Source organism: Coregonus clupeaformis, chromosome 16, assembly GCF_020615455.1.
Source record: "Coregonus clupeaformis isolate EN_2021a chromosome 16, ASM2061545v1, whole genome shotgun sequence".
Lineage (NCBI taxonomy): Eukaryota > Metazoa > Chordata > Actinopteri > Salmoniformes > Salmonidae > Coregonus > Coregonus clupeaformis.
The window spans coordinates 36,070,259-36,089,039 of record NC_059207.1 but is presented as its reverse complement, the minus strand read 5'-3'; the positions used below and the strand labels follow the sequence as shown (position 1 = coordinate 36,089,039).

The following is an 18,781-nucleotide window of genomic DNA, read 5'->3' as shown; positions in this document are numbered from 1 at the left end:
GAGGGTTGCGCCCGTGTATTGATTACCGTAGTCTCAATCAGATCACTGTTAAATACAGTTACCCTCTTCCTCTGATTGCGAGTATGACTGAATCATTGCACAGAGCGCGTTTCTTCACAAAACTGGATCTCAGGAGCGCCTATAACTTGGTGCGCATTAGGGAGGGAGATGAATGGAAGACGGCATTTAGTACCACCTCAGGTCATTATGAGTATCTTGTCATGCCATACGGGTTAATGAATGCTCCTTCAGTCTTCCAATCATTTGTGGATGAGATCTTCCGGGATCTGCATGGGCAGGGTGTGGTAGTGTACATTGACGACATCCTAGTGTACTCTTCTACACGAGCCTAGCATGTAGCCCTTGTGCGCCGAGTTTTGGGTAGGCTGTTGGAGCATGACTTGTATGTCAAGGCAGAGAAATTTCTGTTTTTCCAGGAGTCCATCTCCTTCTTGGGTCATCGGTTGTCCGCGTCAGGGGTGAAGATGGAGATTGACCGTGTGTCAGCCGTGCGTAACTAGCAAACCCCAACCACTGTTAAAGAGGTGCAGCAGTTTTTGGGTTTTGCCAATTACTACCGGAGGTTTATCCGGGGTTTTGGACAGGTAGCAGCTCCCATTACTTCCCTGCTGAAGGGGGGCCCGGTGCGTTTGCAGTGGTCGGCTGAAGCGGACAGGGCGTTTAGTAAACTGAAGGACCTGTTCACTTCGGCTCCGGTGCTGGCGCACCCGGACCCCACTTTAGCGTTCCAGGTAGAGGTGGACGTGTCAGAGGCCGGTATTGGGGCAGTACTGTCGCAACGCTCCGGCACGCCTCCTAAGCTCCGTCCCTGCGCTTTTTATTCTAAAAAGCTCAGCCCGGCGGAACGTAATTATGACGTAGGGGACAGGGAGCTGTTAGCTGTGGTTCAAGCCCTAAAGGTGTGGAGGCATTGGCTTGAGGGGGCTCAATACCCTTTTCTCATTCTGACTGACCATCGTAACCTGGAGTACATCCGGGCAGCTAGGAGATTGAACCCTCGTCAGGCTAGGTGGAACATGTTTCTGACCCGGTTCGTTTTTAAGATCACTTACATCCCAGGGTCCCAGAACGGTAAGGCAGACGCCCTGTCCCGGCGGTATGACACAGAGGAGAGGTCCGTTGAGCCCACTCCCATACTGCCGGAGTCTTGTCTGGTGGCACCGGTGGTATGGGAGGTCGATGCGGAAATTGAGCGGGCGTTACGCACCGACCCTACTCCCCCAGAGTGTCCAGTGGGTCGGACGTACGTGCCGCTCGAGGTCCGTGATCGTCTCATTTATTGGGCTCATATGTCACCCTCCTCTGGACATCCAGGTATTGGCCGGACAGTGCACTGCCTTAGTGTTAAGTACTGGTGGCCAACATTGGCTAGGGACGTGAGGGTTTATGTCTCCTCCTGCTCTGTGTGCGCTCAGTGTAAGGCGCCTAGACACCTGCCCAGGGGGAAGTTACAACCCCTGCCCGTTCCACAACGGCCGTGGTCTCACCTCTCGGTGGACTTTGTCACGGACCTTCCCCCCTCTCAGGGGAATACCACTATTCTGGTCGTTGTGGATCGGTTCTCTAAGGCCTGTCGTCTCATCCCAATGCCGGGTCTCCCTACTGCCCTACAGACCGCTGAGGCTTTGTTCACCCACGTCTTCCGGCACTACGGGGTTCCAGAGGATATAGTGTCTGATCGGGGTCCCTGGAGGGCGTTCATGGAACGCTTGGGGGTCTCGGTTAGCCTTACCTCGGGTTTCCACCCTGAGAGTAATGGGCAGGTGGAGAGAGTGAACCAGGATGTGGGTAGGTTTCTGAGATCATATTGCCAGGGCCGGCAGGAGGAGTGGTCGGGGTATATCCCCTGGGCAGAGATGGCTCAGAACTCTCTTCGCCACTCCTCTACTAACCTGACCCCTTTCCAGTGCGTGTTAGGGTATCAGCCGGTTCTGGCACCAGAGCCAGATCGAGGCTCCTGCGGTGGATTAGTGGTTTCGGCGCTCGGAGGAGACGTGGAACGCTGCACACGTACATCTGCAGGCAGAAGGCGCGCGCCGATCTCCACCGCAGTGAGGGTCCAGTATACGCACCTGGAGATCGAGTCTGGCTCTCGACTCGAAACCTGCCCCTTCGCCTGCCCTGCCGGAAGCTTGGCCGGCGGTTTGTGGGGCCATTTAAAGTCCTGAGGAGATTGAACGAGGTGTGTTACAAGTTACAACTGCCTAATGACTATCACATTAACCCCTCGTTCCATGTGTCTCTCCTCAGGCCGGTGGTAGCTGGTCCACTCCAGGACAGTGAGATAAGAGAGACCCCTCCGCCCCCACTGGACGTCGAGGGGGCTCCGGCGTACTCAGTCTGGTCCATCGTGGATTCGAGACGTCGGATGGGGGGTCTACAATATCTCGTGGAGTGGGAGGGGTACGGTCCGGAGGAACGGTGCTGCGTGCCTAGGAGGGACATTTTAGATCCATCCCTCCTGACTGAGTTCCACCGTAGTCATCCTACGCGCCCTGCTCCACGTCCTCCTGGCCGTCCCCGAGGCCGGGGTCGGCGCACGGCTGGAGCCGCGCATCAAGGGGGGGGGGTACTGTCACGAATTCCGCCGAGACTGCTCCTCCTCCTTGTTCGGGCAGGCTTTGGCATTCGTCGTCCCCGGAGTACTAGCTGCTACCGCTTGATGTTCTCTATGTTTGTTTGGTTTTGTCTTGTTGGTGCACCTGTTTCGTCTTATATATTGATTATGTCACCTATAAGTTTCCTTTGGTTTTGTTTGCAGTTGTGTGTTGTTGTCCGCCTGTCCGTTGGTGTATCTTTATTGTGCTCTAGTAGTTAGTGTTTTTACGCACTGTTTGCGTAATCGCTCGCCTCCTGTGTTTGAGGCCCGTTAATTTTGTTATTGTCTTTGTGACAATTAAAGTCGTTTCGACTAAGCTTCTGTGTCCTGCGCCTGACTCCAACACCGCATCCACATCAGCTTGTGACAGTAATGGTAATGTATTGGTTGCAGTAGCTGTATATAGTTTAGATCTGTTCGCAAGACCAGCTCAATGTCAAGTTCTACAAACCACTATTTCTAGCCAACTTTCACCTATACAAAACAACCTCACTCTTTCCGCCAACATGTCCCCTGTGTATCAGTCATGTTTTCTCTCTTCGCAACTCCTCTAGCTGAGACCACCTTGTCTCTCTGACATTTTAGTCAAAGAGCTTGCATACTTTAGTGTGAAGTCCCCGACACGAGGGAAGTCATTAGCCTTCATTAGCAACTTTCAGAAGTACCTTATAAAGTGCTATGAATTTGGCATTTGCCCCTTTGCCAGGAAAGCTACATTTGAGGTTTGTTTTCTTATGAGGTGGACCAAATGTGTGCACCACCATCCCCTTGGTTGAAATAGTGAGATCTGTCTTCTCCAAGCCTTGATCGGGCAGAGGGGGTTGGTAAGTAATTTATTTTCAGTGTTTCAACCTCTGTCTCCTCTGTCTGTCAGCAGGAATAAGTACCTACCTATATTATTTATATTCAGACAAAAAAAGACAATGTAATTCACCAAAACATGACATTTTAAACAAATCCCAAAGTGCTTCACTGACTCCACTGATTTCATATTTCTGTGTGTTTTGCAGAGGAAAAAGGGAGTATTGTCACTATAGATCAATCTAATCCTATGAGAATTTATCCTGTGTTCTTATTGTGCAATCATCTTTAAGATTCACTGATTAAGAACATCATACAGTGCAGTCAAAGTATTCATACCCCTTTACTTATTCCACATTTTGTTGTTACTGCCTGAATTAAAAAAGGATGAAGAAATTTTTTTTATCTCACTGATCTACGCACGACCCCATAATGACAAAGTGAAAAAGTTGTTTGAATTTTTTGCAAATAGTTTGAAAATGAAATACAGAAATATCTAATTTACATAAGTATTCACACCCCTGAGTGAATACTTTGTAGAAGCACCGTTGTCAGCGATTACAGCTGTGACTCTTTCTGGGTAAGTCTCTAAGAACTTTTGCACACCTGGATTGTACAATATTTGCACATTATTCTTTTAAAAATTCTTCAAGCTCTGTCAAGTTGGTTAACATAACACTTTGTGTTCAGAACAAAGTACATTTCTTGCCATATTTTTTGCAGTTTTACTTTAGTACCTTATTGCAAACAGGATGCATGTTTTGGAATATTTGTATTCTGTACAGGCTTCCTTCTTTTCAATCTGTCATTTAGGTTAGTATTGTGGAGTAACTACAATGTTGATCCATCATCAGTTTTCTACTATCCCAGCCATTCAACTTTGTAACTGCTTTAAATTCACCATTGGCCTCATTGTGCAATCCCTGAGCGGTTTCCTTCCCCTCCCGCAACTGAGTTAGGAAGGACGCCTGTATCTTTATAGTGACTGGGTGTATTGATACACCATCCAAAGTGTAATTAATAACTTCACCATGCTCAAAGGGATATTCAATTGTATTTTATTTATTTTTACCCATCTACCAGTAGGTGCGAGGCATTGGAAAACCTCCTTGGTGTTTGTGGTTGAATCTGTGTTTGAAATTCATTGCTCGAAGGAGGGACCTTACAGGTAATTGTATGTGTTTGGTACAGAGATGAGGTAGTCATTCAAAAATCATGTGAAACACTATTATTGCACACAGAGTGAGTCCAACTTATTATGTGACTTGTTGTTAAGCAAATTTTTACTGATGAATTTATTTAGGGGTTGAATACTTATTTGTAAAAATGTGTAAAAGCATACTTTCACATTGTGTCATTTTGTGTAGGCCAGTGACACAAAATCTCAGGCTGTAACTCAACAAAATGTGGAAAAAGTCAAGGGGTGAGAATATTTTCTGAAGACACTGTCGTTATTGTTTATAGCTAAAAATGTTTTACAGCATTTGAGGTTAAATGGTCAGCTAACAATCACAAAATTACTATGTAATGGCTCTATTGTCAGGTTTAACCATTCCTCATGAAAGTGTATCTTTCCAGTGTTTGAGGTTATGTACCAGTAGGCTGTGACAGAAGGGCTTGGAGCTCCACTGACATCAGGTTGTCTTCAGCCAGCGACTGCTACCTATACAAACCCATCAAAGTGACCAATTTAAGGCATCAAAAGGGCATACTGCATAGCTAATGTGGGCCGAAGGTGTGAGATTTCTCGTCGGCCCACTGCAGGGGCTCTTTATTGGGCTGGAGGAGAACCATCTGATCCTTGGGCCCGGCTGTGTATTGGCAGCTGTTAACAATTGAGCACGAAGATCTAGAGACTGACACCTGGGAGGTAGAGCATCAGTGGTAAAGGTGATCAGTGAGCAGACACGGGGGCCTGGCCAGCGGCCCCGCCATAGACTCCACTGTGGGCCAATGCTTTGCAGGGAGGATGGGCCCTAGTATGCTCGAGAGTGGGAGAACAGTCATGACACATTAGCTACACTATTGACACAAACAGAGCAACTAAGTTCATTTTTATATACTGTAAATCTAATGTTTGGCATTCGTTAATCTCTATGCCATGTCAGCTTTGGCAATGGTATCACTTTCAACAACTTTATTACATCCAGTTCAGAGGTCATTTTGTTGATCGTCTTTATTCCTCTTTTCATACATTTTTACATTACATTTTAGTCATTTAGCAGACGCTCTTATCCAGAGTGACTTACAGTTAGTGAGTGCATACATTTTTTTTATTTCACACTGGCCCCCCGTGGGAATTCGAACCCACAACCCTGGCGTTGCAAGCGCCATGCTCTACCAACTGAGCTACACGGGGCATTGGTATGTTGAGAAAAGGGGAATATACTGAATGTTTGACATATTTTGTCATATCTACAACCCAGTGCTTCAGTGTTGACTGAAATTGTTCATAGAGATTGAATGATAACTCTTTGGGTCACTTCATGGTGTGATTATAGTTAGCTTCACCAGTTCTTAACTCAAGTCCGCAATCCCCCTTATGTGTTGCCCAAGTCTAAATAAAGCAGACGGCAGCAGCTGTAAAATATAATAGTAGACCTGCCATCCTGACTCTGGCCTGTGTCCTCTGCCACATACAGTGCCCTGGCTATCACACCTGTCACCTCCATCTTCACTGCGTAATGTGATTGCCACTGCTGCTTCTGAAATGTACACCTTAGCTCTGACACTGACACGCTAACATTAGACTTCAACTTTGATGGGGTACACAAAAAATCTGAACTCCTCATGAGGGGCCCCCTCATTTATTTTGTGGGGAATTCATCCGAGGGCCTTTTACCCAAGGGCCGCCAGTTGCCCATCCCTGCTCTATGCCTTTCCACCGTTATGACTTAAACGATTCAACATCAAAATAGGTCCCTTCTCCATTTCCTGAAATAGTCACACGTGTAATCACACAAAGAGCTGTACCCTCCTTGTTTTGACATGGCTCTGAGGGGACTGACTGGTAGTAAGCCCTGCTGGAAAGCTCCCGAGGGGGAGATGGCACAAGTAGCCCTGGGAATATGAATTTTCCCTCAGAAGTGCAAACTGAGGACAGTAATAATAATAATAATATGCCATTTAGCAGACGCTTTTATCCAAAGCGACTTACAGTCATGTGTGCATACATTTTTACGTAACACTGAATCTGTGATTAATAACTCCTCAGCAACAATTGGTTTCACATAAGGAGAATTAAACCACTTCACACTTCCTAAAGCTCATAGTGCTGCTAGCAGGCTGGCCCTCTCTGCAAGGAGATTGGTGGAACAGTTATGCATACTGCATATGTCTTTTTTTTCTTCTCCAGAATAGCCTTTTCGAATTAATGTGAGAGCATGGGTGTGAAAATCCAATACAGGTCTCTGAGTGGGTCTGTTGGAGTAATGAGACAAATATACACCGACTCAACATGGTCTCTTTATACTAGCCAGTCAATATTCTCACAGGCCAAGCTTTCTAGTTGTAAACCTCTCCTGAGGCCTGTTTAACTGCTGTTCCATTAGAGGGATGTTTCCTGGTTTGATACAGCCATTTCCAAAGGAAATGTCAGATATTCACAGATGCAAATTACAAAGACAATAGACATCACAATAATACTATGGAAACTTGGACCATACAGTACTACCACTGGAGGTACTGTATGCAAAATGCACACATAAGCATACAATGAGAGAGACTGACTAATTGTATAGGGATTGTTTGAAAACTGCCTGGTTTTGTCGGACAAAGCTGAGTGATTTATTTCTAAATTCAGACTCTACCTAAATTCAGACTCTACCTGAATAAAGTTTTTAGATCTATTGAGGGTATTTGAAGTACTTCAAGTGCCAGAGGAAGTGGAGATGACCGAGGAGGAACCACTGCTGAAGTGCTGCAAATGGTTTTCCATTTAGAGTTTAGCATTTGTTTAGCCTATGGATTGGAGGGGAGGTTGTGCCCGGTCTTTATTCTCTCTCTCCCTCTGTCTCTTTCAGTCTGTGGTGTCTTGCCTGTGGTGCTAACTGTTAATTGCTGGCCCATACAGTGCCTCTCTGCATGGAGAAACTGGGGCCTGCAGGGGAAACTGCCCTAATGAGATTATCTATCGGAGCATTGTCCTCTCTAGACACCCCAATACACAACCCCCAGGGCACTGCCTGCAGCCCCAACACCCAACCCCCAGATAAGACTCACCTGGAGAAAGATACAGGTATTATTGTAAGTTATCACACCATTATGGGTTTATTGGTCCCTCACACATTCCTCACTTTCTCGGATTGGAGAATGGGACATGCCAGAGACCATGTTTGGTCAAGATTAAGTCATTGATTCAACCAATATATCATATATGACCTGTGTATTTTAGTTGTGTTATAACTGTGTTGTAAGAATTAATCAAGATTGTAGGTCATTTCTTTCATTTTTTTGTTGAGGAAGCACACAAGTTCAAAGTGATGTGTGTTATTCATTCAGCAAACCTCATTTTGATCATCATTTAAAAAATGTAATTTAAGGTACAATCGGCAATAGTTACTGCTGTTCAATGGTCATTTCAATCAATAATATATACCCATTCATTCTTGAATAATATAACTTCCTCAAGCTGTTTTACCCCATCAAAACCCAAAATATAAGATTACACCATTGTTTGTAAACAATGTTCTTTGTAAATAAACAATCAATATAGCTTCAAAATATGTTCCAAACTATCATGTTGATCTCATGGACTGTCACTCCTTGCATTAATAGCTCCATCTATGAATTTGAGAATGGTTACATTTTTCCAGCCTCGTCCCTCAGCAGTGTAGCAAGCAAATTGTTGTTTGGCAAAAAAAGAACAATGAAGGATTGTGACTCATATGTTCTATGTTGTGAGGGTTGATCAAGTTTGAAATGGATCAATTCCCTGAGCTCTTATTAGCTATGTCAAATGAATTATTATGGCTATTTTACCACATTGCATGAGGACACTAAATAGGCTTTCTATGTGTGGTTACGTCTGTGTGAATGATATTTACACAGATTTTGGTGCCGCTGTAGGCCCCGTTCTCCAGTGGGGAAGCCCATCCATATTTGTTTAAAAGTCTCTTGGCAGTTAATAAAGATGTGTTTCCTCCGTCCCCCTTCCTGTGGGGACGGTATCAAGGCTCTGTTAAGACCCTTTGATTTCCACAACCCTCCAGTCACAGCGGGACATTGACTCATCACTGTGCCACTTCAAAGCCTGGGAATGGCTCTTCAGGCCACTCCCAGTCTTGGGCTCCCCTTAAAAGTCAGAGACCCCATCCTTCAGTTGAACAATTCTAGAGCCCCAAGTGATTGCTGTTCGAACACCATTGGACCTACTACCACTCAATGTATGCTTCCGGCACCAGTGGAATATACTGAAATCTCAAGACAGATGTGCAGCACCAAGGAGGGACTGTGAACTGTGGTTACTACTTTGGAAAGCACTAAAACAGTTTGCTGATACATTATATTTTTGGCGCACCTCCTTGTTCCACGAACTCGTCTGAAGAATGCAGTCCATCAGAGGTGAGTGTTGAACCTCAAGCTCTTTTTTGTCATCAAACCTACCTTGGATTCCAAATGGACATCACACATTCAAGTCATAAGCTCTCATTGTCTATATCAATAGTCTGTGTATATGAAATATTCCTCTATCACAGCCTATTCAGTTCTCATCTTGGTCAGCTTGTCCTCCATCAGTTTTGGCTTATGACTACGTCTTAATGATTGTTTCTACATCCTAGACATGAAGTCCAACTTTAGTGCTCCGTCATCCTCTATTCCCGGTAGTCCTGATACTTATCACCAAGGCAACATCAGGATGACTCTGGAGGACCCAGAACTCTGGAAGTCCTTCCATGAAATAGGAACAGAGATGATTATCACTAAACCAGGCAGGTAAGATGACCACAACTTCAAATTCTATCTGCTATTATCAATTACAATGTACTTGATTGAAAATGCTTCAATAAATGGCATTTTCTGTGGACTGTCATGATAATGATTATTCTTGTATTTTACAGGAGAATGTTTCCACACTGTAAAATCAACCTTTCTGGACTAATTCCATGTTACAAGTACATCTTGTTGGTTGACATGGTACCTGTGGATGGTTTCAGGTATAAGGTAAGAACCTTTTGCATGTTTACACTTGAATACATATCCATTGCCTTTCATATTAGCAAAATCATTGAAACCAGGGAGAATTTTACATTTAGAAATGACACATCCCTGGCTTGTATCAAACAATCGTGACATTAGCAAACATTAGCAATGGATGTTCCCCAATGGTCAGCATCTCCAGATGAGACACAGCTCCACTCCACTCTTTGCTAAACACCCCTCTGACATTGGTCATCAAAGGGCATTATCTCTTCCTGTTGTTATATCCCCTGCTGTTTGCCTCTGTGGGTGGTGCAAGCCAAAATATCACTCTCTCTTTTAGCCTCAAGGTTAGACAGGGATCCTCTGAAAATCACCCCTGCCCCCCTTTGTATGACAGATTAACTTTATGTTAAGGTATTTACTTCCCTGTCTCTTTCCAGTGGAATAAAGAGAAATGGGAAGTGGCTGGGAAGGCGGAGCCGCAGCCCCCTTGTCGGACGTACCTGCATCCAGACTCTCCGGCCCCTGGGAGCCACTGGATGAAACAGTCGGTGTCCTTCCTCAAGCTCAAGCTCACCAACAACACTCTGGACCAACATGGCCATGTAAGAAAGCATTGTCAATTGGTTCTGTCCATTTGTAGCTTGTTTTTGGACAGGTCCAGGAATGGCTAAAGGATTGCAATATTTACCTGGAGCTAACCTTGCAGATAGCATTACTGGGTGATCTGAAAAGTCATAGTCAATCGATCAATAATATAATAATACTTTTAGCAAAAATGTTTATTTTTTATTCACAATCTGTAGAAGCAATGAGAATAGAAAGGTTCAGAACTTTTGTAAAACATCACAGTACAGTTGAAATATATATGGCAAATAGAAATCCTATATGGATGGTGTTAAGAGATAGATGTGAGGTGTTGAATGGAGTTGAAGGATGGGACTAATAACAAATAACAACAAATAATAACAAGATAACTAATAATGTAAGCATACTGTGTCCATAATAAGTATATAGGTTGTATGTTGGGAGCTTTTGGGAAAGAGCACAGTTAGAAAGATATGGCATATAGAAGCAAACCGGATGGACATCATGAAAATGATCGGAGAGGTTGAGAGTAGAAGAAGTTCAGGAGCAAAAACAAATAAAATACTCTGTGTCCATAAAATGTAGATAGTAAGTATAAGCTGGAAGTAGAGGCCTAAGCATTGTTGTTCACTAATTTACCCCAAGTAGGGAAAGGATGGCGGGGTTGAAAAGTCATAAAGGGGAGTATATATATAAAAAACATGGGGATTGGAAGTGATGCAGACAATTACATTGATGGAAGTTACAATCTATCTGCAATATTAAGCTGATCTACCCCCCCCAAAAAAAAAGAAAAATAAAGCATTGTCAATCTCTGTAATAATATATATATACTTATTCTATAGAGCATTGGCAAATTATTTTACTTTGATGACAGTAACTGTTGTCATTGTTCCAGTGACTAAACTAACTGTGCATATCTCTCTTTCAGATCATTTTGCACTCCATGCACCGCTACCACCCGCGCTTCCACATTGTCCAGGCAGACGACATGTACAGTGTACGCTGGAGTGTCTTCCAGACCTTTACCTTCTCTGAGACCTCCTTCACCTCTGTCACCGCTTACCAGAACACTAAGGTCAGTCTCACTGCAGTCACTGGCACAGCAGGGCGCTACCCTTTATTTCCCCAAGCAAGCATCTGGTAACAAGTCCCTAGGTGTTTAAACCAACTCTTTCTCCTCTAGATAACCAAGCTGAAGATTGACCACAACCCATTTGCGAAAGGCTTCCGAGACGAAGGAACTAATACAAAAAAGTAGCTAGAATTGTTTTTATCATTACTTTTCTATTTTATGCTTGCCTTGAATATGTGTGTTAATGATCCTGTTGTCTTTTCCGCTGCAGGCGTGCTAACAGAAACCCAGCCTCCCCAGAGAAAAAACCTAAGGAAATTGATTATCTAAGCAAAGACTCAGATGAGGACAGCCCTTCAAGTATTGGCTTTCACCACTTTCACCAGTTAGTTTAGTGACCAAACTACTCATCCCTTCATGTAGAGGTTGTTGTTCTCTGAGCTCAGTGGGTCTGATGTCATGTATGTTTTGCAGGCTTACGCAGGTCATCATATGAGGGATATGAAGGAGAGCGGGCAGAACTCCCTAAAAGAAAAGAGGAGGAAGTGGTGAAAGAGGAGCACTACTCCCCCTGGAGGCCTGAGAGGGAGCATGGACACCACGTCCAGACAGACTCACCCCCTGGACCCGATGTCAGGGACATGTACAATGCAGAGCAGCTAGTACCAGCCCCAGCTTCATACCAGCCTTACAGGTAGGCACCAGATCATGCTGTCTATCTCAGTAATGTTCATCCTGGAAGGTAGGAAGGAAAACTCACTCACTGCCACATTGTCATCAAAGCAGACAACACTGACCACCACCCATCTCTCTCTTTTCAGGTTCCATAAATACGGGAAGTCTCCATCTCCCTCCTCCAGCGTGGGCAGCAGCAATGGGGGTTCTGGACAGGCCAGCTTTGAGTCCAGAGTCCCTGATGTAGCCACAGTCCCAGAGCATGAGACCTCCAAGCCCTCTGTTCATGAGATTGGACCATCTCCCTGTGGCCCGCAGCCCCTTGCAGGACATCATCAGGACTACACAGGGGTGCTCAACATGGCCCAAGCAGGCAAGCCAGGGGTCCTCAGCCACAACATCTACAGCCCTTATAGCACAGAGCAGACCCTGGGCCAGTGGACCAGCCCCAGCCCTGCCCAGTACCCTCCCCCTCACCACCTGCCCACTGACTACAGTACCCCGGCTGTGCACCACGGATATCACCATGGCAACGTGGCTGAGTGGAGCCAGTACCCACTCTTCTCCTACTCCTGCTGGTGAACCATTTCCTCAAAATTTCTCCCAAAAGAGAAGGACTGCAGTCTCACAGGTGACTCAGTGAGACCTAATACGTCTGCTAAATGGCATATTATTATTATTTATTATTTAATAAATGCTGCTATGCCGTCATACCTGTGTTTCCCCTTGAGGTCTGTCCCAGGTCCAGCATCACACCCTGATGGCTGCTGATACAGAGCTCATGGCTATGCTACTGCATGATGAGGCTGAGGGAGAAGGACCTGGGTCAGGAGAAACATCAGCAAGCAGAAATGATAATTGAGTGGAACAGAGACAATATGCATCAGAATGACTACCAGAGTAGTGGTTTTGACTCATCTGATATCACAGCTGGCTTTAGGCCTCAGACCTGAAAAATGAATGTGTTCCTACCAATTATATGTTTATTGTTGAATTGTCTATTTATTTTGTTTGGATTTCATTTCTTCAAATATTTTGGTAATAAATAAAACATTTTGTGTGTAATAAATTGCTTTAATGAGATTGTAATGTGATCTGTATGGAATTAAAGATTCAACAAGTTACAAGTGTTTTTCCACTGTTTTCTTCAAAGCTAAAGTATTACTTTACTTGGTGCCGGGATTCAATCTAAGGCGCATTATAAACTGGATGATTCGACAGCCGTGGTACACTACATGACCAAAAGTATGTGGACTGCTGCTTGTCGAATATATCATTCCAAAATCATGGGCATTAATATGGAGTTGGTCCCTCCTTTGATGCTATAACAGCCTCTACTCTTCTGGGAAGGTTTTCCACTAGATGTTGGAACATTGCTTCGGGGACTTGCTTCCATTCAGCCACAAGAGCATTAGTGAGGTCGGGCATTGATGTTGGGCGATTAGGCCTAACTCGCAGTAGGCATTCCAATTCATCCCAAAGGTGTTTGATGGGGTTGAGGTCAGGGCTCTGCAGGACAGTCAAATTGTTCCACACCAATCTCGACAAACCATTTCTGTATGGACCTAGCTTTGGGCACGGGGGCATTGTCTTACTGAAACAGGAAAGGGCCTTCCCAAAATGGTTGCCACAAAGTTGGAAGCATAGAATCGTCTAGAATGTCATTGTATGCTGTAGCGTTAAGATTTCCCTTCACTGGAACTAAGGGGCCTAGGCCGAACCATTATTCCTCCTCCACCAAACTTTACAGTTGGCACTATGCATTGGGGCAGGTAGCATTCTCCTGGCATCCACCAAACCCAGATTCGTCCGTCGGACTGCCAGATGGTGAAGCGTGATTCATCACTCCAGAGAACACGTTTCCTCTGCTCCAGAGTCCAATGGCGGCGAGCTTTACACCAATTCAGCTGACGCCTGCCATTGCGCATGGTGATCTTAGGCTTGTGTGCGGTTGCTCAGCCATGTAAACCCATTTCATGAAGTTCCCGATGAACAGTTATTGTGCTGACGTCGCTTTCAGAGAAAGTTTGGAACTCGGTAGAGAGTGTTGCAACCGAGGACAGACGATTTTTACGCGCTACATGCTTAAGCACTCGGCGGTCCTGTTCTGTGGCCTACCACTTCGCGGCTGAGCCATTATTGCTCCTAGACATTTCCACTTTACAATAACAGCACTTACAGTTGACCGGAGAAGCTCTAGCAGGGCAGAAAGGTGGCATCCTATGACGGTGCCACGTTGAAAGTCACTGAGCTCTTCAGTAAGGGCCACCTGTCTATGGAGATTGCATGGCTGTGTGCTCGATTGTACACACATGTCAGCAGTGGGTGTGACTGAAATAGCCGAATCCACTAATTTGAAGGGGTGTCCACATACTTTTGTATATGTAGTGTATATCAGACCCTATACCACGGATATGACAACATGTGTTTTTACTGCTCTAATTATATTGGTAACCAGTTTATAATAGCAATAAGGCATCTCGGGGGTTTGTGGTATATGGCCAATATACCACGGCTAAGGGCTGTTCTTAGGCGCGAGGCAACGCGGCGTGCCTGGAGAAAGGCCTTAGCCGTGGTATATTGGCCATATACCACACCCCCTCGGGCCATATTGCTTAATTATAGCGCAGGACACTATACAGCAGACACTGTGCCTTTTAAAGGTATTTCCTCCAATGTTCTTGAACATAGCATTCATGGTAAATGCTGCGCATGTCGGCTCAAGTGTAAATTACCTTTAAAAGTAGTGCGCTGCGCTATAACACACCTTTTTTTTGGTCATTTAGCAGACGCTCTTATCCAGAGCGACTTACAGTTAGTGAGTGCATACATTATTATTTTTTATTTTTTCATACTGGTCCCCCGTGGGAATCGAACCCACAACCCTGGTGTTGCAAACGCCATGCTCTACCAACTGAGCTACATCCCTGCCGGCCATTCCCTCCCCTACACTGGACTACGCTGTGCCAATTGTGCGCCGACCCATGGGTCTCCCGGTCGCGGCCGGCTACGACAGAGCCTGGATTCAAACCAGGATCTCTAGTGGCACAGCTAGCACTGCGATGCAGTGCCTTAGACCACTGCGCAGCAGCAATGGGGGTTGAATTAAATTGAATCCGGGCTTTGATCAATTTTACTTATTGGGATATCAGGGTAGAAGACTAATAGTTAACACTTTACCGCCGGCTGTTTCCTGAGTTCAGTCCTCTCGGATTTGATTATTGATGGTGTAAAATTGAGGTCAAAATCTATGACTTCCTAATGCATGGCCAGTTTGATAGGATGTAGAATTAAGGATGGATCAGTAATTTTATTAACACCCCATAACCTTTTCACATCCATGTACTCATTACAATACATCTGTCTCTGCACTTTTGAAGATCCCAGAGCAACACTGCCTACAGAAGTGTTTGTATTTTTTTGTAGGTAGGTAGTTATCGTGGGTTGTAGGTAGGTATCGTGGGTTGTTGTAGGTAGTTATTGTATGTAATTATTGTAGGTTAAGTATTGTATTCGGCGGTGCCGGGTGTAGCACGAAGCTAGCTAACTCACCACCTGGACTAGCTGGCGAGTAGCTATTAGCAACGGTATAGTTGTTTCACGCCTGAGAGTGCCTATAATTACGCCAGCTGGCTGCCTACAATAATTACATACAATAATTGCCTACCATTCAGCTGTTTCCTAACCTCATTGTCTGAACCGTTAACATTAGGTAGCAAGTGGCTACTGCGCTTGAAAATTAGCAAGCTTGTTGCAACCTGGATAGCTACTTGTAAACAATAGCTGGAACGACCGAGCGAACAGACGCGAACTGGCTGAGTCAATTCAGTGGCTAGCTTTGCACTTGGCTAGCTAACACTAGCTGCTAGGGGTAAGTCATAACCTACACTTGTGTTTTGTTTTTTTACATATTGATAGCCCGAGTCGCTCAAGGAATTCGGGACATGGGTGACTAGTTAACGTTAGTTTGGCTCTCTCTGTGTATTCGTGCCATGAAAGGAGAGGTTCTTCTTTGTCTGAAAGCAATGGCTAGCTAGTTTGCTAACTATTCTAGCTAGCTAACTAACTAGCTATCAGCAACGGTATAGTTGTTTCACGCCTGAGTGCCTGTAATTACGCCAGCTGGCTGCCTACAATAATCACATACAATAATTGCCTACCATTCAGCTGTTTTCTAACCTCATTGTCTGAACCGTTAACGTTAGGTAGCAAGTGGCTACTGTGCTTGAAAATTAGCAAGCTTGTTGCAACCTGGATAGCTACTTGTAAACAATAGCTGGAACGACCGAGTGAACAGACGCGAACTGGCTGAGTCAATTCAGTGGCTAGCTTTGCACTTGGCTAGCTAATAGTAGCTGCTAGGGGTAAGTCATAACCTACACTTGTGTTTTGTTTTTTTCATATTGAGAGCCCGAGTCGCTCAAGGAATTCGGGACATGGGTGACTAGCTAACGTTAGTTTGGCTCTCTCTGTGTGTTCGTGCCGTGTGTTATGACGAGGTGCCCGGACGTTTTCACGGAATAATACTGCACCTAGTTAGCTAGCTGAATAAACTAGGTTAGTCTATTCCTAGAAAACATTGAACCGCTGTAGTTTACAACAATTATAGTTTCTGAGGTGGAAGTTGGGAGAGTTATATTTGGGAGTTGTGGCTCTCTCCTTTCCCCAGATGTTTAGTTCATTTTATTCCGATCTCCTCTGCATTATTGTAGCCATCTGCTGCAGCCTGTCAACTATGCCTCTGCCTATCCCTGTTCTCTCCTCTCCGCACAGGCTACACAAACGCCTCACACCGCGTGGCTGCTGCCTCTCTAACCTGGTGGTCCCTGCACGCACCACACACCTGGAGTTCCAGGTCTCAGGCAGCCTCTGGAACTGCCGTTCTGCTGCCAACAAGGCTGACTTCATCCCAGCCTATAGTACCCTCCAGTCCCTCGACTTCCTGGCGCTGACGGAAACATGGATTACCACTGAAAACACTGCTACTCCTACTGCTCTCTCCTCGTCTGACCATGTGTTCTCGCATACCCCGAGAGCATCTGGTCAGAGGGGTGGTGGCACAGGAATCCTCATCTCTCCCAAGTGGACATTCTCAATTTTTCCCCTAACCCATCTGTCTATCTCCTCATTTGAATTCCATGCTGTCACAGTCACTAGCCCATTTAAGCTTAATATCCTTGTCATCTATCGCCCTCCAGGTTCCCTTGGAGAGTTCATCAATGAGCTTGACGCCTTGATAAGTTCCTTTCCTGAGGATGGCTCACCCCTCACAGTTTTGGGGGATTTCAACCTCCCTACGTCTACATTTGACTCATTTCTCTCTGCCTCCTTCTTTCCACTCCTCTCCTCTTTTGACCTCACCCTCTCACCGTCCCCCCTACTCACAAGGCAGGCAATACGCTTGACCTCATCTTTACTAGATGCTGCTCTTCTACTAATCTCACTGCAACTCCCCTCCATGTCTCCGACCACTACTTTGTATCCTTTTCTCTCTCGCTCTCCTCCAACACTACTCACTCTGCCCCTACACAGATGGTAATGCGCTGCCGCAACCTTCGCTCTCTCTCTCCCACTACTCTCTCCTCTTCCATCCTATCATCTCTTCCCTCTGATCAATCCTTCTCCCTCCAATCTCCTGATTCTGCCTCCTCAACCCTCCTCTCCTCCCTTTCTGCATCCTTTGACTCTCTGTGTCCCCTATCCTCCCGGCCGGCTCGGTCCTCCCCTCCAGCTCCGTAGCTTGATGACTCATTGCGAGCTCACAGAACAGAGCTCCGGGCAGCGGAGCGGAAATGGAAGAAAACTAAACTCCCTGCCGACCTGGCATCTTTTCACTCCCTCCTCTCTACATTTTCTTCATCTGTTTCTGCTGCAAGGCCACTTTCTACCACTCTAAATTCCAAGCATCTGCCTCCTAACCCTAGGAAGCTCTTTGCCACATTCTCCTCCCTGCTAAATCCCCCTCTCTCTCTGTGGATGACTTCGTCAACCACTTTGAAAAGAAGGTTGACGACATCCGATCTTCGTTTGTTAAGTCTAATGACACTGCTGGTCCTGCTCACACTGCCCTACCCTATGCTTTGACTTCTTTCTCCCCTCTCTCTCCAGATAAAATCTTGCGACTTGTGACTGCAGGCCGCCCAACAACCTGTCCGCTTGACCCCATCCCCTCCTCTCTTCTCCAGACCATCTCCGGTGACCTTCTCCCCTACCTCACCTCGCTGATCAACTCATCCTTGACCGCTGGCTATGTCCCTTCCGTCTTCAAGAGAGCGAGAGTTGCACCCCTTCTCAAAAAACCAACACTCGATCCCACTGATGTCAACAACTACAGACCAGTATCCCTTCTTTCTATTGAGCGTGCCGTCTTTAGCCAACTCTCTTGCTATCTCTCTCAGAATGACCTTCTTGATCCAAACCAGTCAGGTTTCAGGACTGGTCATTCAACTGAGACTGCTCTTCTCTGTGTCACGGAGGCTCTCCGCACTGCTAAAGCTAACTCTCTCTCCTCTGCTCTTGTCCTTCTAGACCTGTCTGCTGCCTTTGATACTGTGAACCATCAGATCCTCCTCTCCACCCTCTCCGAGCTGGGCATCTCCGGCGCGGCTCACTCCTGGATTGCGTCCTACCTGACCGGTCGCTCCTACCAAGTGGCGTGGCGAGAAGCTGTCTCCGCACCACGTGCTCTCACCACTGGTGTCCCCCAGGGCTCAGTTCTAGGCCCTCTCCTATTCTCCCTATACATCAAGTCACTTGGCTCTGTCATATCCTCACATGGCCTCTCCTATCATTGCTACGCTGACGATACACAACTAATCTTCTCCTTTCCCCCTTCTGATAACCAGGTGGCGAATCGCATCTCTGCATGTCTGGCAGACATA

At 45.8% G+C, this 18,781-nt stretch overlaps 1 protein-coding gene across 1 annotated transcript; it reads left to right on the top strand.

The window, feature by feature from the left end:
- Positions 1–8,967: 8,967 nt before the first annotated feature.
- LOC121584164 (T-box-containing protein TBX6L-like) lies at positions 8,968–12,494 on the top strand. Its single transcript, XM_041900002.1, has 9 exons — positions 8,968–8,983; positions 9,202–9,355; positions 9,481–9,583; positions 10,003–10,167; positions 11,082–11,228; positions 11,337–11,407; positions 11,497–11,585; positions 11,700–11,919; positions 12,047–12,494. The coding sequence occupies exons 1-9, from the start codon at positions 8,968–8,970 to the stop codon at positions 12,480–12,482; spliced, it is 1,401 nt and encodes a 466-aa protein (XP_041755936.1). The 3' UTR covers positions 12,483–12,494.
- Positions 12,495–18,781: the final 6,287 nt, after the last annotated feature.